This window comes from Heterocephalus glaber, unplaced genomic scaffold (genome assembly GCF_053883595.1).
Source record: "Heterocephalus glaber isolate CG9 unplaced genomic scaffold, H.glaber_assembly_v1.0 deba00001497, whole genome shotgun sequence".
Classification (NCBI taxonomy): Eukaryota; Metazoa; Chordata; class Mammalia; order Rodentia; family Bathyergidae; genus Heterocephalus; species Heterocephalus glaber.
Genome location: NW_028258320.1, coordinates 1,402,422 through 1,429,327, shown reverse-complemented (window position 1 = coordinate 1,429,327; position 26,906 = coordinate 1,402,422). Strand labels below are relative to the sequence as shown.

General features: G+C 47.8%; 2 protein-coding genes across 7 annotated transcripts in view; one reads left to right on the top strand and one right to left on the bottom strand.

The window, feature by feature from the left end:
- Positions 1-11,061, top strand: part of Ccdc167 (coiled-coil domain containing 167) — a 31,096-nt gene extending 20,035 nt beyond the window's left edge. Inside the window, exons 5-6 of one of the 3 annotated variants that reach the window (XM_087184472.1) lie at positions 10,512-10,583; positions 10,920-11,061. In XM_087184472.1, the coding sequence (XP_087040598.1) occupies positions 10,512-10,566 (55 nt within the window). In that variant the 3' untranslated portion in view covers positions 10,567-10,583; positions 10,920-11,061. Of the gene's footprint in view, positions 1-10,511 lie in introns of all 3 variants that reach the window. The other 2 variants (XM_087184471.1, XM_021259897.2) reach the window with 2 other exon arrangements.
- The window catches only part of Cmtr1 (cap methyltransferase 1), a 46,978-nt gene that overhangs the window by 5,540 nt on the left and 14,532 nt on the right, over positions 1-26,906 (bottom strand). For all 4 annotated transcript variants that reach the window (XM_021259890.2, XM_004846655.4, XM_021259892.2 and 1 more), the window contains 13 exons: positions 26,412-26,570; positions 23,274-23,366; positions 21,429-21,500; positions 20,301-20,395; positions 20,108-20,180; positions 16,386-16,584; positions 15,529-15,647; positions 13,638-13,734; positions 13,194-13,326; positions 12,307-12,486; positions 1,599-1,655; positions 1,116-1,173; positions 718-786 (listed from right to left, as the gene is read on the bottom strand). In XM_021259890.2, coding sequence (XP_021115549.2) covers positions 718-786; positions 1,116-1,173; positions 1,599-1,655; positions 12,307-12,486; positions 13,194-13,326; positions 13,638-13,734; positions 15,529-15,647; positions 16,386-16,584; positions 20,108-20,180; positions 20,301-20,395; positions 21,429-21,500; positions 23,274-23,366; positions 26,412-26,570 — 1,404 coding nt within the window. The remainder of the gene's footprint in view (positions 1-717; positions 787-1,115; positions 1,174-1,598; positions 1,656-12,306; positions 12,487-13,193; positions 13,327-13,637; positions 13,735-15,528; positions 15,648-16,385; positions 16,585-20,107; positions 20,181-20,300; positions 20,396-21,428; positions 21,501-23,273; positions 23,367-26,411; positions 26,571-26,906) is intronic.

Genomic DNA, 26,906 nt, shown 5'->3' with positions numbered 1-26,906 from the left:
ACGCTGCTGGGCTGGGGAGGCGCCGGGGACAGGGAGCACCTGCACCCACACGCTGCTCTGTGCCCTCCTCTACTTAACTGTGCACTAAATGGGATCAGTTTCCAGCTGCTCAAGTGCTCCTTCAGGACCTATCAGCACAGGGAAAGGAAAGAACCCTGCTCCCCGGGACAGAGCCATGCGCCGGAGCTATGAGATGTCACCAGAATGGAAGAGCTGCCCCTCAACAACACGGCAAGAAAGGATTCTCCACCAGCTGGTGTGAGCGGCCAGGTAAACTCGCCACCCCATTCAGAAAACATACACGTTTTCCTTCCAGAGCTCGATCCTCATTTTCCAGTCCCTGACCCCAACAAGACCAGCACAGTGGCCCATGATCCAGGCCAGATTGGAATGAAGCCCAGGAAGAGCCAGAGTTTAGGTAGCAGGAAACGACAGAACTCTGCGGTCAGCTCTCACACAGGAGCGGGCCCGGGTCAGGCCAGCCCCGCCACTGGCTCCCCTGCCTGTGGCCATCCCAGACAGACTCCTGCATCAGGCTGTGGGGGAGCCACATCTCAGGACGAGAACCCTGTCAGCCTGATGGCCCTAGGAGAGCGTCACACCCTGCACCCCATGGTCCACCTGTGGCTGCCACACTCCCTCGGGGCCCGCAGCAGCCTTCAGGGTGCCAGGCAACTGGGCCCTGGTGACACTGTCCACCCCAGACCCCAGGTCTACCTGGATCAGCTCGAAGAACTTAGACTTTGGGTCCGAAGAAGAAGGAGCAACTCGAGCCTGGTCCGGAATCTGAAATGAGGTAACAAAGGGCCATGATTTTGGGCACTCTGTGGCCTGAAGCTGTGGAGGAAGGGCAGGCTCGGACAGGAAGGAGATGGCGGGAGAGAGGAGGCTGGAGATTGGTACTTCACTGCACCCCCGTGGGTAGGGTCACTTCCCTTCTATCTGGGCTCTGTGTGGTCAGTGTGGCCACACAGGGCCAGCAGGAGCAGAACGAAACCATCATCCCTGTCCTTTCCGACCCAGCTTCAGGGGGAGATGGGAGGAGCCCGAGAGGACCATCTCACTCTTCTTACAGCCCCCTGCCTGCCCGGACAGCCAGGGCTGGGGAAGCTCACCTCCCAGAGCCGGAGGCACTCTTTCCGGATCTCCGCCTGCCGAGGCTCACTCAGGGTCCTGGGGAGGCAAAGCCGGCTCAGTGATTCACACCTCTGATAGGCAGAGGGTGCGGCCCTGCACCCCCCTCCCCTGCTGGAGGGGAAGCGCCTGTGAGCACATGAACAGCCTATGCCACCGCTGCAGGCAGCCGGCCCAGGACTGGTCCTTTCTCTGAAGCCTCCGAGCCGCTGTCTCTGACCTCCCTGCACCGTGGCCCCAGTTACTCTTAGTTCTCCCCATGACACCAAGCCTGGGGGACAAGGCCCCATGCTGAGCTGCTCTAGCCCGGCTGAGAGCCCACAGCAGAGGCGAGACAGACACAAAGGGCAGGGCAGGGCAGGGCAGGGGGCAGGGCAGGGCGGGGCAGGGCGGGACAGGGCAGGGCGGGTGCTGAGCAAGCTCTTCCCCTGACACCGGGGCATATGACATGGGGCTGCACTCACGTGTCCTGAACAAAGGCGTGGATTTTGGCTAAAGCTTTGATCTGCAGGCTACAGTGGCTAGGAGAAAAAGAAAGTACTGGGTCTCAGAAGGGTTCCCCAAGCGTCGAGCGCAAGGGCATCATGACAGCCACCTGCGGGAAGAGCTGGAGAGCTGAGGGCCGAGGGCCGAGCCTGCCCTCAGCTGCCGCCACACGGACCCCCAAGTCAAACCTCAGATCCAGGTCCTGCCCAAAGGAAGGTGCTCATCACACCCTGAAGGAATTGGGAAGTAGCAGTACACTGATTCTAACTAAAGCAACAACAGGGCTGGGGATTTTAACTCAGTGGTACCGCGCCTGGCGCCTGCTTGACAAGCGCAAAGTCCTGAGTTTCATTCTTGGTACCAAAAAGAGTTAAAGCAACAACAAACCCCAGACCCAGTCCAGCCAGGGGCCCACACCAACAGCCCCTCTACCGGCCAGCTGCCCTCTGCCACAGTTCTTTTACACATGACATCTGGCATTTCAGTAGCAAAGCATCAGGTGTGTGATGCAGCAAGACCCAGAGATGGCCTGAATTCCCAGACAAGACCTTTCAAATGGCTGTGACAAACATGTTTTTGGGGGGTGTTTTGGTACCAGGAATTGAACTCAGGACCTTGCGCTTGCAAGGCAGGCGGCAGCACCACTGAACTCAATCCCTGGCCTTTTGTGACAAACATGTTAAATGACCAAGTGAGGCCAGGCGTGGTGGCACACTCTTGTAGTCCCAGAACTCTGAGGCAGGAGGGGCACAAGTCCGAGCTCAGCCTGGGCAACTCAGTGAGACCCTGCTTCAAAATTAAAATGTTTTTAAAATAACTGAGCTGGGGATATGGCTCAGAGCAAAGGCCTTGGGTTCAATCTCCAGCAACCCCCCGCCCTCCCCACACACAAAGAACTTAATGGAAAGGTAGGCAGCATGCATAGAGAGATGGAAAATTTCAAAGATACAGAAACTATTTTGAAAAGGCAAATAAAAATTCTAGACATGAAAAAAATCAGACAGGTACAACTGTTTTGATGGGCTAATCAGCAAACTGAACATAGTAAGGGAAAGAATCTGAACTCGAGGACAGACAGGTCAACAGAAATCCAAACTTTTTTAAAAAAGAAAAGTGAAAAACAAAAAAATAATGGGTCATCTGAGGTCTGTGGGACAAAAACAAACTCTAGTATGAATATGACTGGAGCTTCAGAAATAGAGGAAAGAATAGGACAAAAAAATATTGACAAGACATGGCTGAGCAACTTTCCAAAACTGATGAACAAAATCAATTTGCAGATCCAAGGTCAGTGAACTCCAAGAAGAAAACAAAGAAAACCACATAAAAGTATATCAGGGTCAACCTACTGAAAAGATAAAATACTCAATGTGGCCAGATGGAAACACAGGACAGACAGGGAAGTAATGAGAATGCCTGATTCTCATCAGGAACAAGGGGGGCAGAAGCATGGGATAGTACTCTTAAAGTGCTAAAAGAAAACAACCAATCTCCAATCCCACATCCAGTGAACATATCCTGTGAAAATCTAAGGGAAATGAATACCTTTTCAAACACCTGAAAGCTCAAAGAGAGAGTCTCCGGTGGACTTGCACTTCAATAGACAGAAAAAAATTTAGGCTGGAAAAAAATGATTGCAAATAGAAACCTGCTTCTCCAGGAAGAAATGAAGCAATCACACGCGCGCGCGCGCGCGCACACACACACACACACACAAAGAAATGAAGCACACCAGAAAGAATATGTCAGAAAATAGCAAGAACACTTTTTAAAAATTATGTATATCTTTCAATCTCTTAAAAAGCAAAAACTGTCTCAAGTAAAAACAATATAGAGAATTTATATGAAAACAAGAACACAGCCAGGACAGTAACCGCATGGACGCTGCCATGGCATTTTCTCAGAAGGCTGACTATAGTAAATTAAAGATACAGATTCTAATCTCTAAACTAAAATTTTTAAAACTAAAATTTTTAAAAGAAAGGGGAGTACTAAAAATTACTAAATTATTGTCCCCAAAAAACGAAGAAGAAAGAGGTCAGAGAAACAAAGAACAGATGGGATAAACAGAAATCCACCAAGATCAGGGATTTAAACTCAAACATTAGCAATTACACTCAATGTAAAGGTAAAAGTATCACCAGCTAAAAGGCACAGATGTTTATCTAGGGCAGACAGGACTACAAGCCAAGCCCCAACCACAGGCTGTTTAGAGTGAGTGCATTTAATCAAAGAGACAGGTTGAAAACAAAAGGACCGAAAAAGACGATCCAAACACTAAGCTGGCAACAAGACAGCGTTACTAGGGATAAGTAAGCTATGTCATTATGACAAAAACTCAATCAGGAAGAGAAAACAATCTTCAGTGCCCATGTACCTAGGAAGATCCCAACCAAATAAAGTAAACACTGACAGAACCAAAGCAGAAACAGACAACCAATAATCACAGTTCAAGACTTTTCCAGGGAAGGGGTGCAATACTGGGGACTGAACCCAGGGAGCTCTGAGTTACAGCCTCATCCCTTTTAAATTTTTATTTTGAGATATAATCTTGCTAAATTTCCCAGGCTGGCCTCAAACTTAAGAGTAGTCCTGTCCCAGCCCCTGGCTAGCTGGGATTGCAAGCATGAGCCTCCATACCCAGCTACAGTTCAAGATGTTAACAGGCCTTTCCCAGCAACTGACAGAATAAGTAGTCAAAGTACATCAGAAAGTTATAGGAGACTTGAAAAACATTATGAACAAATTTGACTAAATTAACACTTGAGGATCGCTACAATGAAACAACAGCAGTTAAAATATTAAGAGATTATGATGAACCATAAAGTAAGCCTCAAAATTGTATAGCATATAGGGCTGGGTAGCTCAGTGGTTCTGGCACCTGCCTCACAAGTGCACAAGGTCCCAAGTTCAATCCCTGCTACCAAAACAAAAAAAAACTAAATCTAATAGATGCTGTATCTTAAAAATCTCAAATTATCTGGGGTTTTGTTTTGTTTTTTAAGGAGGAGAGTTTAATTTCATTCCTGGTTTCAGAGGGTTTATCTCGATATTTGATACCACACACACACACACACACACACACATATATATAAAATCCTTGATGCAAATAACAAAACAAAAAATAATTAAAATATTTGAGCCATATGATAATTTTATATACATCATATATTTGTATATTTTGATTTCAGATCTAATATATGAAATACGTTAAAACTTTTAACAGATAACCAAGTAAAAAGGTGGTTCTTGAAAAGATTAATAAAACTGATAAACTTGTAGTACAAAGAGGTCAAGAAGAGAAAACAGTATCAATATAAAGAATTATATGAGTAATATTAGACATCCTACAGACACTGAAGGATAAAGTGACATTATGAATAACTTTATACCAATAAATTCAACACTTTGGATGAAAGACAGCTTGAAAAGCACAAACTTATTGAAAACACAATCTGAAACAGATACAAAAACAGATAATCTCAAAAGCCCTACATCGATTAAGAAACTGAATTTTAAAACTTCCCGTACAGGGCTGGGGATTTAGCTCAGTGGTTCAGGCACCTACCTCGCAAGTGCAAGGTCCTGAGTTCAATCCCTGGTACCAAAAAAAAAAAAAAAAAAAAACACTTCCCATACAGCAAACTCTAGACTCAAATGGCTCTCTAAATTGTATCAAAAATTTAAGAGATAAAAATAACCAATCTCGGGTCAGGGATGTAGCTCAGTGGCACCACAGCTGCCTGGCAAGCACAAGGTCCTGAGTTTGATCTGTAGTTCAAAAAAAAAATCTTACATAAGTATTTCAGAAAATACAAGAAGAGGGCCAGGGATTTAGCTCAGTGGTGCCACCACCTACCTCACAAGCGCAAGGTCCAGAGTTCAATCCCTGGTACCAAAAACAACAACAAAAAAGAAAATACAAGAGGAAACATTGCCCAAGTCATTTTATAAAACTAGCATAATCCTGATACTAAATCCAGGCAAGGACTTCAAAAGAATACAGAATTAGAAATTAATTTCTCTCATTAGTGGACACAAAAATCCCCAATAAAATATTAATACATAAAATATACCAATATATAGAGATATTACATCATGATCAACTGGAGTTTTCCCAGAAATGCAAGATTACCACTTAAAAAAAAATCACTCAATACAATTCCTATATATGTATTTTTTTAGTACCAGGGCTCGAACTTGGGTCCTTGAGCTTGCAAGGCAGGCAGCAGATTCCTATATTATTAAAATAAAGGCGAAAAGTCAGACAGTAATTGCTAAGGATACAGTAAAAGTATTTAACAAAATTAAGCATTCATCCATGATGAAAAACTCCCAGCAAACTAGGGACAGAAGAAAATTGTGGCAACCTAATAAAGGACATCTATAAAAACATGTGGCTCACCACCACACTTCAGGGTTAAACACTGTGAACAAAGCCCAGGTATGTTTCACTCAGCATCCTGGACAAACTAGTGCAATAATGCGAGAGAAAGAGACAAAAAGCATACAAATTGGAAAGAAAGTAAAACTACCTGAAGATATGATTTTGTATGTAAAAAAAATAATAAAAATCTTTTTTTTTTTTTTCCTGGTACCAGAGATTGAACTCGGGTCCTTGCGCGTGCACAGCAGGCGGTGACACCACTGAGCTAAATCCCCGGCCCTATCTTTTTTTTTTTTTTTGGTACCAGGGATCGAACTCAGGACCTTGCTCTTGAGAGGCAGGCGCCAGAACCACTGGGCTAAATCCCCAGCCCCCTTGTAAAAAAATCTTAAGGAATCTACCAGTACCTATCATTCCTACAAGATGCAGGTCAGCATCCCTACAGGTTGCAGTTAATATACAAAAATAATTTCTTTTGTTTTTTGAGGCAGGATCTTACTTTGTAGTCCAGGCTAGACTCTAACTCTTGACCCGCATGCCTCAGCCTCTTGAGTGCTGGGATTACAGGTGTGCACCACTGAATCCAGCTCTGCTTTGTCATATACTAGCAAACAACAACTGCAGATTTTTAAAACATCACTTATAACTGCATCTAAATCTGTAAAATTCTTAGGAATAAATTTGACAAAAGGTTGTATACAATCTCTACACCTAAAACTTTGGTGAGAAACAGTAAAGACAATCAAATAAATGATAGGTATTTCTTATTCATGAATGGAAAGATTCAATGTTACTAAGATGTCAGTTCTCCCCAAAATGATTTCTAATTTCAGTGTAATCTCCATCAAAATTCTAGAAGGCTTTTGGGGAAACTGACAAGCTGGCTGGGTATGGTGATGTGTGCCTGTAATCCCAGCCACTTGGGAGGCTGAAGCAGGAGGATCACCGTGAGTTCAAGACCAGCATGGACTACACAATGAGACCTTGTCTCAAAAAACTAAAAATAGGGGCCAGAATTTAGCTCAGTGGTGCTGCCACCTGCCTCAAAAGCACAAGGTCCTGAGTTTGATCCCCGGTACCCTCCCGCAAAAAAAAACCCCAAAGTTAAAAAACATACAACACTGCCTACCCTCACAAGTGGAAGGTCCCCAGTTTGATCCCCAGTACCAAAAAAAAAAACCCCATACTACACTCACTCCAAGGCTTTTGTCAAGAAATAGTCCCCAAGACAATATGGTACTAGCAAAAGCACAGGTGAATGAACAGAGCAGAGAGCCCTAGGACAGTCACACATACACACATCATTGCAAAAGTGTCATGGGAATTTAAGGAAGTGTTTTCAACGATACTAGACAATGGATATCAATAAGAAAAAAAAGACCCTTGACTCCAAGTCACACAATACATTAAAATTTCAGATAGGGCCAGGGATTTAAGTCAGTGGTTCCGCCACCCGCCAAGGTCCTGAGTTCAATCCCTGGTACCAAAACCAAAAAATTTCAGATATGCCATAGACCAAAACATAAAAGCTAAAAGTGTACAACTTAGGTATGAAAATAGGGTTACAGTTTCATGAGTCATATAGGCAAAGACTCTAGAGAAAAAGAAATCATTAACCAAACTAAAAACTGAAAAATTGGAGTCACCACTAAAATGTAAAACTTTTAGGTATCTAAGTTGGAAATGAAAAAGTAAAATTTCATTTCACAGATGACGATCTTACAATCGAAAACCCTAAAGATTCCACACACGCATAAAAAAACTGCTATGGGATCCGGGGATTTAGCTCAGTGGTTTCACCTGCTGCGCAAGCAGCAAAGACCCGAGTTCAATCCCCGGTACCAAAAAAAACAAAACAAAACTGCTATAACCAATAAATGAATCCAGGTAACCTGCAGGATGCAACATAAACACACAAGAATCAGTCACATTTCTACATACTAACAATAATCCCAAAAGAAAATTTAAAAGCAATTCAATATATACAGTAGTATCAAAAAGAATAAAATACTCAGGAATAAACTAACCAAGAATACATAAAAAACATAAAAAACTACGAAGTACTGATAAAAAATTAAAGGAAATGCAAATCAAAACTACACTGAGATCCCATCTCACTAAGGTCTGATCAAGAATAGAGAGACAACGGCTAAAGGCAAGGAAAAAGAAGCCCTTCCACTACTGGAGGCAATGTGAATTAGTACAGCCAGTACGGAAATCTGCATGGCAGTTCCTCAAAAAATGAAAAACACCTACTACTGATCCAGCTGTACCACTCCCTGGTAATACCTGAAGAAATTCAAGGCAGCGTACTATTGACACCTGCATACCCAGGGTTATGCAGCGCAATTCACAATAGCCTGGGTATGGAACCAGCCTAGATGCCCATCAAAAGATGAATACAGAAAATGTGATATATATGAACAATGGAGTATGATTCAGCCACAAGGAAAAATGAAATTCTGTCATTTGCGAGAAAATGGATGGGTCTGGATACCATCAAGTTGAGCAAAATAAGGCAGACCCAGATACATAAAAGCTGGGTGTGGTGGTGCACCCCTGTAATCCCAGCACTTGGGAAGCTGAGGCAGGAGGATCGCTGTGAGTTCATGGACAGCCTGAACTACAAGGTGAGACCCTGTCTCAAAAAAAAAAAGAAAAAGAAAAAACACATATTGCATGTTCTAATATGTATGTGGAATCTAAAAAAGAAAGATGACAAGAAAGTAGAAGGGAGATTATTATTGTATAAGAGAAAGGAAATGAGGGAAGGGTGTGTAAGACAGGTAATGGAGGAATGGATAAAAGCAAAATATTGCCAGGCATGGTGATGCACACCTGTCATCCCAGCACTTAGGAGGCTGAGGCAAGAGGACTGCTGAATTTGAGGTCAGCCTGTACTACAAAGTGAATTTAAAGCCAGCCTAAACTACACAGCAAGACCCTGTCTCAAAAAGAAAAAAAGGCAAAATATTATTACATTGAACTCCCTCAGTGTGAAACTAGGGTGGGGGACAGGGCACAGAGAGCAATGGAGAGAGTGAAAATGAATGAAGTACATATGTGCATGTACAAAATGCCAAACTGAAACCATTAATCTGTGTGATAAGGAAGAGTGAAAAGGTAAAAAATAAAGGACATAAATAAGCGGAAAATCTCATGTACATAGATTATTAAGCTGACAACACTCCCCCAATAACTGACAGATTCAAGGCAATCCCAAGCAAGATCCCAATAGCGGCTGTGGCAGAAATAGAACATCTGCTCCAAATTGGAAGAAAGCCAGGACAGTGGTACATGCCCACAGCCCCAGTCACTAGGGAGTCTTGAGCTGAGCCAGGGAGTCTGCTACACTTCAGCTCTAAATTGTCCTCCAAAAGTTCATGGGCCCACGGGCGGGGCTTCCCCAATCTCTTGCTTCATCAGCGATCGCTCCATCCATGAGACTGGAACTTGGCTGCGTTCCTGGGAAGCAGTGGACACTCAGGAGGTGGGGGCATGACCCTGGGGACTGTATCCTGTCCCTGGCCCTTCTGCTCTGGCTCTTTCCCTCAATTCAGCTTCCTAGCTCGACAAGTGGCTCTGCCCCACCACGTCCTTCTGTCACTACAGCCCTGTCACCTTAGCCCCTCATCAGTGGACCCTACTGACCATGGACACAGACCTCTGAAAGTGTGTGCCAAAATAAATCTCTCCTTCTTTGAGTTGTTTTTCCAGGTATCTTGTCACAGTAATAAAAAGCTAACAGATCTGGCAACATCTCACAACAGAAATGGGGGAGAGGACTGGGGAGGTGGCTCAGTGGCAGAGTGCGTGCGCAAGGCCCTGGGTTCAGTCCCCAGAGCCACACACACACAAGGACTTTCAAGATACTCCAGGTAGCTAAAACAACCTTGAAAATGACAAACGAAGTTAGAGGACTCAATTTCCTGCTTTCAAAACTTAGGACAGAGCTACAATAATCAATACAGAGTGAAACTGACATAAAGACAAACACTTAAACCAATGTAACAGAGTAGAGAGCCCTGAAATACACTCTTACATATGTGGGCAAAAGACTTTTGAAAGGTGTGCCAGGCCCATTCAATGGAGAGGACCATCTGGTCAACCAGTGGTACTGGGAAAACGACATCTACATTCAAAAGAATGAAGCTGGACCCTCACCCAACACTATATACAAAATTAACCTAAATATACGGGCTGTAACTAAAAACCCTTCGAAGGAAACAGAGAAGGGAAGCTTCACAACTTTGGATTTAGCAATGATTTCCTGGGTATGACGACAAAAGCTCTGGCAATATGAGACAAAACAGGTAAACTGGGCTACACCAGTAGTAAAAATGGCATCAAAGGTTACAATCAACAGAATGAAAAAAAACCACAAAATGGGAGACTGACAGTACCACATGCTGACAAGAATGTAGAACAATCAGAACTTCAAACTTCTCTATAACCACGTCAGAAAACTGAATGGTATTTTCTTTTCTTTTTTTTTTGGTACCAGGGATCGAACTCGGGACCTTGTGCTTGTGCAGCAGGCGGCAAAACCACTGAGCTAAATCCCCAGCCCTGAATGGTATTTTCAAACGGTTAGACAGGCATCTACCCTATGACTCAGAATTCCCACTCTTGGGTATTTAGCTAAGAGAAACGAAAACATCTGTCCTCCAAAAGCCTCGTACAAGAATGTTTGTAGCAGCAGTATTCATAGCAGCTTTGTTATGGCTTGTATCTAGAAGTCCCCCCAAAGCCCCATGTGGTCATGGGTAGGGCTTTTCAGAGGAGGCTGGGTCTGGAGTGTGTGCTGCTGGGACTGATTCACGGTGCAACACTAGGACTAAGGGTGAGTGCTACCCTCCTGGGTAAGACAGAAGGGACAGAAAGAGCTGTGGTCCTGGCTTGTCATTTGTAGCTCCGTGCCTTCTGCCTTTCGCCTGCCATGGACTGTTTCTCCCCTGCGATGCCTGTCTGCCATGCCACCCTGCCTCGGAACCAGCTGACTGTGGACTGAAACCTCTCCAAACTGTGAGCTAAATAAAGCTTTCCTCCTTTAACTTTGAGTGTTGGGTATTTTGTCTCAGCACCAGACAAAATCACCAAGACAAGCCTCAAACAGGAAATACCTCAAGTAGCCATCAACAGAAGAATAAATTACAGTATATATCCACATACTCAACTACTACTCCACAATAAAAGGAACAAACTAACACAACACAAATGAATCTCAAAACTATGGTAAGGAAAAAGCCAGACATCAATGTGCATATGCGCTGAGCCCATTTTTTCAAAGTTCTAGAACAGGCAAAAGTAATCTGTGATGATAAACCTGAGAGCAGCTACTTTGGAATCAGCTGGATAGGGACACAAAGAAATCTGAGGGATGCAAAATCACCCTAGTAGGGATGCAGATTACATGTAGGGATCCATCAGAACTGAACGAAGTGTACACTTCAGATCTGCATTTCACTTAAAAAATCATACCTCAAACTTTTTTTAAAAAAGAAAGAAAAGTGGTTGGTTATAGGGTTGTTTCAACACAGCTGTTGAAAGCAATGAAAAGTAGTCCCCTTCTGCTGTGTCCACGCTCACCAAAGTGTTAACGAAACAAAAACAACCCTACTTGCCACCTAGAACTGCTATGGAGATGGGAGGGTTTCTGTGGCAATACTGTGGAAAGTTAAATACCATGTGATGCTGGGGAAATGAGACATAGCAGGGTAAACATTTCTGCCCCTCTGTAACTCTGCAGGGCCACATCTACCTTCAGACTTCCAGATAAGGTCTTTCCATACCTATCTGGCCCCCAGGAGAGTACCTGCAATGAATCGAGGCTACTCTACAAGCCTCCAGACTGCCTCAACAAACCTTTTTCCAGGGCCCGTCCACTGAGAGCAGAGCCAACGATCACTACATGACTGCACTTACAGGGCGGGGGGCAACTGAAGAAGGGAAGAGCCGGGGGGCTCACGAGCTGGCCAGCTTGGGGACTTCCAAGCACAGGGCACACTTGCTTTCTGCCCACCTCCACCTCCACACAGGGGACGCTGCCAGGTGACAACCATGACTGACTTCTGCAAACAGCAGCAAGAGAAGGGAAGGACTCCTGCCTCAACAGACCCAGGCTGTTCCTGGTAGGTTTCCCTGTGACACAGGCTCTGCCACCTGTGGGACAGGACACGGGGACAGGACAAGGGTCCCCAAAGTAACCAAAATCTTAGGTGACAAACTGAGAGCAGGAGCCAGTTACTCTGGAGTTCCTCCACACCCCGGGGAGCCAAGCAGACAGCCCGGCGGCTTACCCCTCATTGGAGCGGACCATGTAGTCAGTAAACTCTGGGTCATCCTTGATCACCTTCAGGGGGACCACGAGGTTGACGTCAGAATCGGTGTTCCGAAGCTGGTTGAGTTTCATGTTCACCGAGAAGAGGTACTCGCGAACATCATCTGTCCCCACCTTCAAGCCCTTGCACACCACGTACCTGCAGGGGACCTCCTGTCACTGCACGAAGCAAAGGCTTCTTCCCTGCGTCTACCTTCCCCTCAACCCCTTGGAGAGCCACAAGCCAGACAGTCTCTGTTCAATCTTAGGTTTATGCTCAAAGAACAGCACAGACTCGGCTGCACTCACCTCAATCCTGTCTTTGTATGTGAGGCTGCATCTCTCCCTGTGCTACTTCCCAGGGGTCTGCGTCAGACCACGCCTCAAATCACACCCTGGAGTCTGTTAGTTACAGACCTGGTGGATGGACTCCACAGATAGCCCAGAAGCATGTGTTTCTAACAAGCTGCCTGGCAATTCTGACGGGCTGCGTCCTCTCCCCCTTCACGGAGCACTGTCCCCCACCTGGGATGCCACCAGTGCCTCTGGATGGCAACCTCAACTCTGCCCAGCTTGTGTCCCTGCAAGTGTCCCTATTATTGGTCATTTTCCCGGACCAAGCCCCAAATCCCCCACAGAAGCAGGGAGACAAAGGCAAAGGCTGGTGCAGCTTGGGCCCACCCAGACCCAAGAATCCTGGCTCTAGCGGCTCTAACACATGCCGTAGGATTGCCACTACTGCTCTAATCCCATCTTTAAAGTCCAGGTTCTCAGAGCAGAATAAGAAGCCACGACAGGGAAAGGCTCGGATCTCCTGCTCTGACGTGCAGACCACAGGCCTGGCAGCGCCAGGGAGGACGGCCTCACCTCTCAGAGTTGGCAGGCCGGCTGGTAACGGGCTTGAAGAGACACACACGTTCAAAGCAGCAGTACAGCAAGTAGATGAGCCCCACGCTGAAGGGTGTGAAGAGGTCGAAGGTTTTACAGATGAAGTGGCCTCCTGGATCGGAGAGAAAACAGCTGCAGCGTCAGTGGGAAAGCCATGCCCTGCTGCAAAGAGGACTAGGGTTAGGAGGCAGCGCGTGACTGCTGAACACCAGAGGCAATGTACAGGACAATCAGCTTTGGAGGGGACCTTGGAGAGGCCACCGTCTGTTCTTCCCCAGATTCCTCCTTTCGCCACCTGTCAACTGACACCAGCTGTTTCTTAGGTTTTGCTCTTTTTAGCCCCCCACCCAACTCCTGTGCAGGCTGTTATCTGACAGGGCCTCCAGGGATCCCGAGGTGAGGAGACAGCTAAAGAAGTGTCACCTGTGCGGACAACAGACAGTGCCATGAGGAACTGGCACAGCAGCAGCTGCTTGCTGAGGATCTCCTGCAGGTTCTCCTGCCCCTCCACAGAGAAGCCCTAGAACCAGAGAAAAGGGTCAGGGTGAAGAGAGAAACAGTAAGGACTGAGGATAGCACCCCTGCCTCATGTTCACCAAGAGTCCCTCGGGTGTTTCCACCACTCCCCGCCAGCCTGCTGATAGACACAAGGTCACTGGCTGGTGGGGGGAGTGAGTCCTGGGACCATCGCTGACTGTGGAACCGGGGCACTTTCCTGCACACCGCCCCGAGGGATAAGACAGCCTGCTCTTCCAGGGAAGATACTTGGGAGGCTGGCAGGCAGGAAGACTGCCACCAGTCCAGAGAATGTCTAAACTGGCGTGGGAATCCAGGCAGAGCAAGGCGAACATACGCAAGGTACAGGTCAGTCACTGGTCAGGAATAAGGCCCGGGGAGTAAGTGTGGGGGGAATTCTCTACTTGGCTCACTAAGCCACTGTGCTGACCACCAAGAGGCCCTCTCTAGAGATGGAGAAAAGTTAGCGCCAACAGATAGTCACAGGAGTCTTTGTGTTGGCCGAGGATTTACTTACAGTCCTTCCCCGTCCTCTCCCAAGAGCACAGCGCCTCTTCCTGGCCAGGGTGTCCGCTCAAAGCGCGTGCTCCCACCCCGAAAGTGGTTCCCTCCCAGGAGTCCACAGAGAGCAGAGAGCTGAGATCCAAACTCACACAGAAGTGGGGAGCAGGGGAGTTGTTCAATAGGTACAGTGTTTCAGTTTTGCAAAAGGAAAAAGTTTTGGAAAATCCGTTGCACAACAGTGTAAATATACTAAACACTACTCAGAAATGGTTAAGATGATACATTTTGTTTTAGGTGTTTTTTACAATTAAAAAAAAGTAGTAGAAGGAGGATGGTTCTATTAAGCCAATTCAGGTCAGGTCTCCCTGATTCAGGCCTACAAAAATTAACAGCTAAACAACTCAGAATCAAAAAATGCTTAGCAATAAAAATTTTTCTTTTAATGTCTAGCAATGTCTTCCAGACATAGCTACTTCTCAAAATGCATGCCTGTTTATAGGGGCCACCCCTCCTCCACAGCAGCCCCAGCGCCCAGCCCTCTGTTCCCTGCCGTGCCCATGCCCTGGGAGCCAGGCATCTTCAGACCTCACTAACACCCCGCCCGCCTCCCTACAGCACCTGGAGAGGATCGCCCGAAGTCCTCCCTCAGCTCCTTCCATCTCTGGCCAAGTGTCCCTGGAGCAACTGCTACACTTTCCTTTCCCAGACTAAGTGGTGGCTCACTCCAGAAAGCACTCCCTGCCCTGTGGTCGCAGTCACCGGCACAAAGCTGTGTTGGGCTCCTGCTCCACCTCAAGCAGCTCCCCACAAAGCCCCTGAATATTCACTTCAGCCTCCCTGGGTTCCAGAGCTGCTGCCTTCGTTAAGTGGCCATCTGTAGGCCTCTAGAGGCTCCAGTGGGGCCATCCCAACAGCCTCCACCAGGAGCAACACCAAGGTGCCAAATGGCAATACAAGTCCCACTCGGTTTTGCCTCACTGATTTTAGTCACAGTCCATATCTCAGGTGGGCTCATAACCAACCAAGGCCCTTTAACAAGGGAGCTAAGCAGTTCCATACTGCTCCAACGAGGGGGGTCCGATTACTGCTGTTACAAAATTACAAAGATTGTACTGGGTGTGGTAGCGCACCTCTGTAATCCCAGCACTTGGAAGGCTGAGGCAGGAGGATCACCCCCAGTTCAAGGCCAACCTGAGCTACAAAGTGAGACCCGGTCTCAAAAAAACAGTATTAAAAAAATGTAATTAATTAACAAATCCCTAATCCCCCACGCTATGGAAAAAAGGTCACCTACCCCATCGGCCATCAGAAAGTGGACACCTTTGCGGTCTGTGTTGTCCAGGACAAAGTTCCGAAAGGCAGCGATGTTGTCTGGGCGGGTGATATCTCCATCTCCATCAACCCCACCCTCACCTGGCAGGACACGAGGTTCACAGTGAGTTCACCCACCTGGAACACCCCAGGAGCTGGGCCAGTGACTATAGACCCAGGGCTCCCCCTGCAAGGCTGCCTTATCAAGACGGGGCAGAAGGAGAGTCCAGAGCTGACCAGCCAAGAGTCGGAACCGAAGCAGAGGTGTCTCAAGCACCTATGCTCAAAAACCAGTATCAACTTCTTACTGAGGTCCCTGAAGAAAGGACTCAGGGTTTGCTAGCAGATCACAAGAATGAGATGGAGCAGATGGACCGCCATGGGGCAGCTGAGCTGTCTGCCTCCCAGCGTGTTCCACACTGGGTGCACAGGGCTGCAGATGGGCACGGTTTGTGCTGGTAATAACCCTGCCAGTTCCCAGCCAGAGACCGGGCAGTTTCATTATCTCCTCTCACAGGAAAGAGTGCTCCAGCAAGGAGAATGAATATGGCTTTGATGAGAGTTTACCTAGCCAAGTGTTTAACCTGTGGCTGCAGGCCTGAGGTAAAAAGGGACAGTCCAGAGCAGTGGTGGACAGCCTATGGCACATGCGTCCCAGCAGGCTGTTTCTATCACTGCATGCTCTAAAAGGTCTGCCATCACTGGTCCAGGGGAACCAAGATCCTCAGAACAGGACCGCAACCCCAGGCTGCGAGGCCTAGGAAAGGGTGCACAGCTTTCCCCGCGGCCCCCCACAGGCTGTGCCACACCCCCGAGCACCCTCCCTGCCCAGGTCCCTACCGTAGTACGGCTCGAAGAGCTCACTGGAGGCCGAGTAGAAGTCCTCCAGCTTGAAGTCATTGGGGCCCCTCAGAGTCATCCCAAAGCCCTTCGCGTGCCACTTCTTCTTCCACAGCACATACTCAGAGAAGCCACCAGGGCCTGCGCACACGTCAGCAAAGTACAAAAGCTCAGCGTTCCGGTCCTTCACCAGGGGCAACTGTCAAGAGCAAGTGGAGGACAAGGAGAAAAGGGGGAGGATGGTTCGATGAGGAACGGGGAGAACACAGGAGAGTAAAGCCTTTCTGAAGGCACAGTCCAGAGCTCCTGCCAGGGCCGCAACACCCAGAACATGGTCCTCTGTGACCTGCACCCTCGGGAGTTGCCCAGCTCACCCCAAAACGCCCCGAACACCTTCCATACCACCAGGCCTAGCTCAGGCTCCCAATGCTTCACTTGAACCAGAGGGGCATTTTATTCCTTGAGGTCTTTTCCTTGCCAGCTCCCAGCTCCTGCATGTCCTATCAAGCAGGACAGCTGCTGCCTGCCCCCGTTCAGACAGGGGAAAGAGGCACCGAGACAGCAAGTCTGCAACACAGCTGGCCTGGCCTTCGGACTCAGCTCTTCCGACAAACCCGTGTGGGGCTCCCCGCGCCCCTCCCAGCCACAGGACCTGCCTCTCTGAACCACAGCCTCTCCTCTGCCTTCCTTTCCCTTTCTCCCCTGACTCCTCACCCTCCCCCAGCCTCTCAATTAAGTTTTCATTTTGGAATAATTTTAAAGAAAAGTTGCCAAGCTAGTGCAGAGTTTCTACACCCATTTCCAGTTTTGTTAGCACCTTATATAACCATGGTATGTTCATCAAAACAAAGAAACCAGCACAAGTACATTACTATTAAAAGTGAACTCCAGACATCAGATTTCACAGCAGCCTTTTTCTGCCACAGGATCTGACCTAAGACCCACGTGGCATTTGGTCTCTGTTTTGTCCTCCCTTCCTTCCGATTGTGCCTCTTCCCGGTGCTAGCCAGGCACACAGAGGAGATGCTGGGGTGCAAAACAACCATCAGCACCCTCACATACCTCAGGAATGAATCAACCAAAAGAATCATTTCAATTTTGATTTGATTACATTTTGGGCCCCTCAAGTAGCTTTATCTCTTGATCCCAAACTGATGCCGGACCAGCACTGGCTGTATACCCTCCACTACAGAGAGGATGGGCCGTGCATGGTGACAACAGGAGTGGGTAACCACAGAGGACTATGGTTGGCCTGGGACCATGACGAACATTCCTCAGGAAGGACCTAGGGACCTCAGCCTTCCCTCCACAGACTGGGCATACAGAGTTCTGCCACTGCTACACAAAGACCAGAAAGCTTCAGGGGAAAGCTGTAACAGAGACTGACTACTAATGTTCTACAGGGGTCTTAACTCTGATGATAGCTACCCAGCTCTATCAAAACAGCAGAAAAGTTGCTTGAGAAAGTGACTTCGGCTAAAAATAAACTTCATCATCCTGTGACGAGCCTGCCTGAGGCATGCTGGGACATATCAGCTCTTTCCCTGCTCCCTCGATACTCCACCCCAGCATTCTTTGTTCCTGGGCCATTAATTATTCTTATTTTTGGATTATAAAGACCTAATGGCACTTCCCAGTCAGCACAGTGGTGATGAGGCAGCAGTCACATGCTTAGCCCTCACACACTGTGAAGATGGGAAACAACATCTTCACAATGAGGGTGGCTCAGCCTGGCTCTGGCTGCTCTGGGCCAAAGGCAGTCTAGAGGCAGGCAGGTGAATTAATGGGGGCATCTCCCCTTCTGTAAGGTGACCTAGGTATGATTTCATGCTATGAGTTCCAGACCTGTGGCCCACGAGCCATGGCCAAGAGTCTGTGACAGAAGGGACAAGTGGGGCGCTCAGCTCTGCCTCGCACTGGCTGTGCAGTCTCTGCCAGGCACACAACTTCACTCAGTAGCTCAAGCTTCCTTAGCGTGGATCGGGACTCACATGACTACTGCTCAAGGCTTCTGTAGGATTAAGGCATCCTCAACTGTAAAGTATTCAACAAACTTAAGATGATACTATATTCAACTAGAACAACCTCCTTAGAGTCAAAACTCTTGTTCTTTTCCCTATTTTACTCTTTCCTATGCCTGTAAGTGCTAATTTCCTCTGAAACAGGACAAAGATGGACATTTGGTTTGTCTTGTTACAGTATCTCCCAATGTTTTCTTACCCCAACAACTCCCCAGGCACACAAATCCCTCCCACAATGTAACAGATTCTAATATGCTTCCATATACCCCACGATCTAAATTCCTTTCCTTGTTTCTTCCAATTCTTGCACACAATTTCTTTCTTTTCTGCCCCTGGTCTCTTCCTCCTTTACCGCTGCATGCAGCATCAGAGACCTTTAAAAAGCCTCACAACGGCCCGCCGCCCACCCTCTCCACATGCCCCTATGTTCAAATTCTCTGCTTCTCAGTCTGATCTGGCTGACCCCGCAGCCACCAAGACCCAGCAAGCCCAGTGCGAGCCTGCCCACCTCTGCTGGGAACTGCTCTGGAGTCTTTGCTGGCCTGAAAAAAACACCGGGCCTGCTGGGCTTGGCTGTCACTCCAGTCCTCAGGGGAAAACAGAGATGAAAAGAGAGAAGAAAATACTCAGGGCTTGGGAGAAATCACTTTTTATAGCAGAGTGCAGAGAAACGCCTCTGAAAGGGCAATTCTCCGTGGCCACTAACAATCAATTCAGGTCAAGAAGCTGCCTGGAGTGCCACAAACACAGCCACTCTTCCCTTGTAACTAACATCTCCACCCTCGACCTGAATGGTACAATCCTGGTACCTACTTCATTTTCATGACAGCAAAAGACAATAACCAGATACCAGCTGCTGGAGGTGTTCACGTTCAAAAGCCCAAAATGATGCTGTGACTTCCCATCAGCTTAACAGGCTCCTCTGCCAGGCAGGGGTTTAAAGGAAATCATCGGGAGCTTGGAAAATTAAATCAACATTATATCAACCTCATTTTCTCAAGATGCTAATTCCAAGAGCCCTTTTATGCTGCCTGCTGATCCTAGAAAATGGGGAGGTAGTCCTGGGAAAGAAACATGACCAAAGGCTGGAGGGGCCGGCACGCAGTTGTGCCAGCACAGAGGAGGCGGTTCATGGGGGGCGGGGGGGCGCTGAGACAGTGAAGAACTTGGAAAGAAGTTTCTTTAGCCGGTGGGAAACCAGGGGCCTGGCGCGCAAGGGTGAGTGAAGCAGAAACAGGTTCGGGGGCAGCTGGCTCCTGGCCCTGTCACTGTCAAAGAAAACTAACTTTCCAGGACTGGATAAAAACGCTTTCAAACCCGGAAGGGAATTTTACAATGAAATTTCCCTTTTTTTCTTTCCCTGTCATTATGGAGTGTCAAAGTTTAGAGAAATGAGATGTAGCAGAGGACAAAATCATTTTGCTCCCCACTTCCTCAGAAAGGCCAAAGCCTCATAATTACAATCTCGAATAAAGATTGTTCAGAGAAAGAGAAAGCAGCCCCTTGGAAATCACAGGTCTCACAGCTGGAGTCGATCTTTGCCCTGCCAGCCACTCCTGGGACCATGGCAGCACTGCAGGACTCTGGGGAGCTGAAAGCAAAACACATCCAGACTGCAGGGCAGGACTTGCTCCTAGCACTGAACAAATGGCCATCTCGGAGCCACTGAAGCTTCAGCCCCTCAGCACCATGAATCCTCACCCCACTGGAGTCCCGGGGATTTGTGAACATGCGATCAAACACAAAGTCCATGTTTGCCATCTTCATCGCTGCCCTGCAACAAAGCAAGACAGAGAAGCGCGACTCAGTTCTGGATGTACAGAGAGCTGAGGCTGACACGAGAGGTGGCGCAGTGCATGTCGGAAGGAGGAGGAGGAGGGAAAGGTCAGCAAACCTGTTGAGGAAGAAGACTCCTCGGATCATCTCGTAGGGATTGGCCCGGGTCCGAGCTCGCCGCATCTCCTCCCCATCCAGGACATCAAACACGCTCTGCCCAGAGATCAGAAGCCCAGGTGAACATCATCCCAGTCCCTCCGGATGGGCCAGAGGTCTTCAACACTGGCAGTGCCTGACTCACAGCCCTCTAGAAGCTGGGCTCCTACTTCACTACACTCTGAAATTACCTGTGTGACCCATGACAAGCTGCTCATCACTGTGACCTTCACCTCCCTCACCTGTGAAGTGGTAAAAAACCAAACAGAGGCACATGCTGCTGCACATGAGGCTGCCTCTTGGTATCGCTAATCCTCACAGCAAATCACCACCCCAAACAGCAGCAACTGGCCAGGAACCCAAGCTCTGATGCTCAGGCTCACCTGACGGGGCACGCCCGGAGAGACAGGACACAAACCAAGGCTGGGGTTTTCTGCGGCTCCTCCCACACATCAGAGGGTCCTCTTCCCCCTCCGGTTTCCTCACTTCCCCCAAGCCCTAGTCACCTTCTAGATATTCCTAACCCCACATCTGCCAAAAAGTAACTCTGCAAGGCTGGTATGAAGCCTTGTTTCTCCATCCATTTCCTCCCCAGTTTCCCTGGCTCATTCTGCCCCAGGCACAGGCTTCCTGACCCTCAATCAGGCCAAGAAGTGTCCCAGGGAGGCCACACTTAACAGGGGCTTCACACCCTATATTTCATTTAAACTCCTAGAGCATCCAGCAAAGTATTTTCTCCCCACTTTGTAGTTGAGGAAACTAAAACTCAGAGATGATGAGGCACCTGGCCCAAGGTCACACAGCAAAACAGCTGCAGATAAGCCTAGGGTTTGAGTCCAGGTTCATCTGATGGTAAAAATACACCAGGCCCCCTGAGGATTGCAATAAACTGACCACTGAGACTAAGGGACAGCACACTTCACAGCAAGGCAGTCACGAGGGAAAAGATGCCTCACAGATAGGCAGCAGGATGTGATGCACCCCATCATCAGGACACAGCCTAGCTGTGCACCTCCACAACTGACAGCAGGGAAAAGTGGAAAGGCCCAGCCAGGCACTCACAGGGCTGCACAGGCCCAGCAGGCCTCACCTTGCACTGCAGCATGCTGTGCAGCAGTTCCGCCCCACAGAACTGTGTCTCATCTTCAATAGTCATCTTTCTCTAAAGGAAGAAGAAACCATAAATAATGACCGAGAGTGACTGGAATGGGGTGATTGCAGAGATTCAGGTTCTGACTAAGCAGAGCAGGAGGGCTCTTGAATCCCTCCCAAGAAGTCTCAGTCCCTGAGGGCTGGGAGAGAGACAGTCCTAAGCTCTCCAGCTGTATTCCAGATGGCTCCAAGACGAAGGGTCCCCAGGGAGCTCGGAGGAGCGCACCATATGGACACCAGCTCGAGGATGCTGAGGCTGGGAAAAGCAGACAGGGAGGAGACCCCAGCAGCCTGTGCCTGGGGTGGGGGACTGTCCTTCAACCAGGAAGTCCCACTCCCCAAGAGAAGAAGGTGCACTATTGAAAACCGAGGCTCAAAAGCACCTCATGGGGGTCAAGTTGGCCCCAGTCTGAGTGAGACAACGACCTCTACACCGATGATGCCAAGCTCTGTGCTCTCAAGTTTTATGCACCTCACAAATCACTGCAGGGGCTGGGGTGAAGTTCGGGGTAGAGCACCCGCCTTGAGGGTGCAAGGCCCTGGGTTCCTTCCTCAGTGCTGCAAAAAAACCCACTAAGGACTCCAAAGAGTTTTTGTGTCTGTGAGTTAGACACTAACGTTTATTAGAACAAATTAAAATGATATATAAATATATATATATAATTTTTTTTTTTTTTTTGGTACCGGGGATCGAACTTGGGACCTTGCACTTTAGAGGCAGGCGGTGGAACCACTGAGCTAAATCCCCAGCCCATAAAATGATATTTTTGATATTTATTTCAGCTTAAAAAAGCAATATGCTATATTAATATAAATATTTGTACAAGAAGAACCCTATTTTTAAAAAAAACAAATTTACTGAGGAGAATAGTTCTATTTTCCATTTTGTAAATTTCTTCAATGTCTGGCTTAACAGAGTAAGGCTAGATTCTCTTCCCTGCTTTCGCCTTTCAGTCAGTTGTGGTGCCACATGTCGTAACCCTCGGGAAAACTCCAATGGACACCTGTGGAACGATGGGAGTGAAAATGGCAAGCAGCTTCTCAGTGTCATGAGGAAGACAGCCTCATCCTTGCAGAGCCTCCGACAGGATCGTGGCCACTCCACGAGGCCCTCCACTCTGAGAGCAGCTCTCCAGACTGCCCTGATTTTAGTAGCCACCTACCTTAGTCACACATTTTCCAGAATGAGGTTAAACAAATTCCCTAAATTCCCTCCATAATAATCCCGTTACTTTCTGAGGACAGGGACAGTGTCTTTTCATCTACCTGGAACGGTGCCCAGCAGGGACCAGGATATATACTGACATGTAACAAGCCACCCCAAAAAGCATCCACAAGGAAGGGACAGAGGATATGTGTTTCATCTGCCTTGCAAGTTAAATGAGTAGGAAGGAAAACCTTGCCTGCCACAGCTCCCCAGCTGGACAAACAGGCATATTTGTAGAGCCCTTGACATTCTGTCGACACAGCTTCATTCCTATTGGAATGATCCAATTCACTTTTTTTTTGAGGAATGGGGGATTGAACCCAGGGCCTTCACACTAAGTTACTTTCCCAGACCGTTTTTGAGACAGGATCTCGATAACTCACTAAGCTTTCCAGGCTGGGCTTGAACCTGGCAATCCTCCTGCCTTAGCCTCCCAGGCTGCTGGGATTCCAGGCATGCACCACCATGCCTAGCCACACTTTTCTCACATTGCAAGTATATTTACACATTGCAATTAAGGAGAAAAAAAGTCAGCAGAAAACCAAGAGGTTGGGGCACATTTTCCTGAAATCATACCTTTCCCACAACCATCCAATCACTCATTTCTTGAGTGTCAGGAATTTCCGTGGTACATTCTGGGAACCATGACACCTGCTCACAGGCACTGGGCTACAAAACAAAGAAAGGCAAGAAAATCAGTTAAGTCAGATCTTTGGATCTCTGCTCCAACTCATCAAAATAACTGGGAAACAGTTGTGCCCCAAAACAACCCAGAGAAACTCAGACTGAGGAGGGTCCATGATGCTGAAGCCAAGTGCAGTGACCGGCCATGAAAAGTGAGAGCCAGGACTGTGAAGTCCGACTCCCAAAGGGCAGCTCCAATTCTGCTCCATGTCCTTAGAAACTTTCAAATCCTCACGGTTTCTTCCATTTGTTCCAATATTATTTGATGCATGGCTACCATGTGCTCAATGCTCGGAATATAGCCTTAATAAGACAGATCCCATCACAGCTTCTACCTAGCTTCCCCAGAGCCTTGTGGGGGGGCACTTTTGGGAGGTGACTGGATGTGGGTGTGTGATACTGGATCAGTCCACTGACGGGTGTACAGCTGGGTGTGATGCTGGGAGGTGAAGCCTGGTGGGAGATGGGTCACTGTGGTGTGGTCCGAAGCTGGATATACAGTATATATCTACACGTATCTGTCCTGTCTTGAGCACTTGCTGCTTCTGTCCACCCTGCCATGGACTGTTTCTCCTCTGTCATGTCCCTCAGCCACACTGCCTGTCTTGGAACCAGCTGACTACAGTCTGAAACCTCTATAAACTGTGAGCTAAAAGAAACCTTTCTTCCTTTAACTTGTAGGTGTTGGATATTTTATCCCAACAATAAGAAAAGACAGATCCCTAGCCCAAGGGGTTTAAAATCAGAACAATGAGGACACAGAAATAAGCAGGTTGCTGTCACATACAATGGAAGTCTACAAAAAGGCAAGGACATCAGGAAGACTTAAGGCCTGTGAGTCTCACCTCCTGACGCCTTTCAAAGTGCTATTCACAACCTATCCCAGAAACTTAAAACAGTATTCCTCCTCCATCGATTCCAAGACAGGCCAGAAAGTGGGACTGCAATGGCTGCTTCCTCTTGATTTTTCCATTACTTTCCCTGATAGGCAAACGCAGGGGCTCACTGTGGTTGCACATTACAATCTCCTGCACAGCTTTCAAAGGTCCTGATGCCTGGGCCTCACCTCCAGAGTGACGATTCTGCTGCTCCAAGATGGGGTCAGGGTACATGTTTTTAAAGTTCCAGGGGATTCTACTGCGAATCCAGGACTAAGTACCCTGGGCTAGAGAGACGTGCATTATAAAGCTTAACCAGATGGCTGACCTGCATGGCAGCATCACAGATTGCCTCCCAAGCAAGTGTGGAGAGGAGATTCACCATTGCAAATTGAGGCAATGTGATTAAAGGTAATACTGCATGCTCTGAAAGGCATAAAATGGTACCACAATGCAAGGTCTTGAGGGCAGGCCAACTGGCATCAACTGAGAAAAGTTGAAAAGAAAAATTACTGAAGCCTTTTGTCTATGAATCTGGTAGTGAATCATGGCTTCTCCTGGTCAAATCCATCACCTTTAAGCATAAATGTGAATTATAAACTATAGAAAAAAGAAGTGCATATACACTTTATCAAGTGGATATAACTCAACCTCCCAACAGCAGTCCGCACGATGAGGCTGCCTGTAGTGTACACATTGAGGGTCAAACCTTAAACTCCACAGTCCTGGGCTGTGGACAGCGAGGCTCTCCCTGCAGCGACCCCAGGAGTGGACAATCACCCTCACCTCAGGCCACCCAGACCCAAGTGCCCTAAAAAGTGGTTACCAACTGATGGTAGGGCCAAACTCTTACTTAGCAGGCATCTGTAAGAGAAAAACTGAATTATGGTAAAAGGTAATGGGGACAGCCTCACCCTAGTCTATCTCCATTAAAAGCTTCAGATTTGGGCTGGGGATTTAGCTCAGTGGTTCTGCCGCCTGTCTTGCAAGCGGAAGGATCCGAGTTCGATCCCCGGAACCAAAAAAAGAAAAAAACTTCAGATTTAAGTTTAACAAAGTTCATTCAAATTCTGCCCCACTGAAAGCCTCCAGATGCAGCGTACTTGTTTTCAGATGGCCGAGGCCAGGACTAGGTACAGTATTTTCGGCAAAAGCCTACATCTAACCACCAATCCCAAGTCTTCAGCTACTCTGCAGTCCCATCTGCTCCTCTGCTGGCCTCATCTCCTCACAACCAAGGCAGCCAGCAGGAACACCGAAGGCCCACTGCAGACCCCTGGGGGGACTGTCACAATCCCACTCTGAAGCCTCACGAGGCTTCCATCACATGCACCTCCCTCCTGAATTGGAACACCAGGGAGACAAGCAACAGCCATTTCCCAGTGTTCAAGAGACACATCTCAAACTCAGCTATAGCAACCACGCACAGGCCTCCATATTTGTGTTCTATTTTCCACAGCCTTGACTCTGAAATGGGGATAACTCAACGTTATTTTTAGGTGCTTTTATTATTACCTACATCAGCTCCTTTGTGAAATAAAGATATAAATAAATGAATAAAAATAAAATCTCAACATATCTATGCCATGAAAAGGGGCAGAAATAGTCTTTGTTGGACAATAAACAGGTCTGCAGACAGATAAACAGCCTAAACCCACAGCAGAGCAGCCACACAGCACCAGCACCAGTGCCAACACCCGCTTACAGTCTGGGATGGCCTTTACTTGAGGGGTGGAAGGACCTCAAAAGGCCCCGATCCAGTCAGTCCTGCAGCAGGCAGTGGGAGCTCATCTGGCCGCTTAGATTCTCTGGGCCAAGGGTGCGCACCACCTTGTGGGGTTTCTTACTCTAGTGCAGAACTGTACCTACACATTAAATGCTCTCTACAGCCAAACTCTGCCTTCCACATCTTTCACTACTGGTCTTAGGCAGACCTAGAAAACAACAGGAAACAAACTGACATCCCATCATACCCCCAGACTTCTGTTTCCCACGCAGACATCCCCATTACCTTCCTTGTAAGAAACTCACTCCACTGACCTCAGCGCCCTGCCCAGACTGTGTCCCCAAGTCCTAGTGTGTTAACAGGGTCTTGTAAAGCCACACCTCCAAAAGCACAAGTGGGCTCCTGCTCCCCACACCAGTTCGTTACCTCTGGCTCATCTCGCCAGTCCACATTCAGTTCCTGATCAAAGCCCTGCAGAGTCAGCCCCAGGCCTCTTCGACCCTTCTGATTAGAGGCTTCAACGATGTCCTTCCGACCCTGGCTGAATTTACCCAATCCTTCCCCTTCCTTGAAGCCCATCTTGGCCTGAAAAAGACAACAGAGAAAAATTAATTTAGTGCAACAGACACTTCTTTAGCCCCTGTCACATGGCAGACTCTGTGCTAAGTCTGAGAAATACAGATGAGTAAGGCCTCAGTTTGTCTCCTCGCCTAATGAAGGCAGCCGCATAAATAACTGCAGGGTAACCGTGGGCCCAGTGACTCTCTACGCTAGGGGTCAAAGTCTAGGACAATCAGAAGCTGGATAAATGAGAAAGGTCCACATACCGGAGCTGTAATTAAAAGCAGAAGTACTTAATGAATCTCATTGGACATTTGCACAACTCACCCTTCCAGCTAATTTGTCTGATTAACTGAAAAG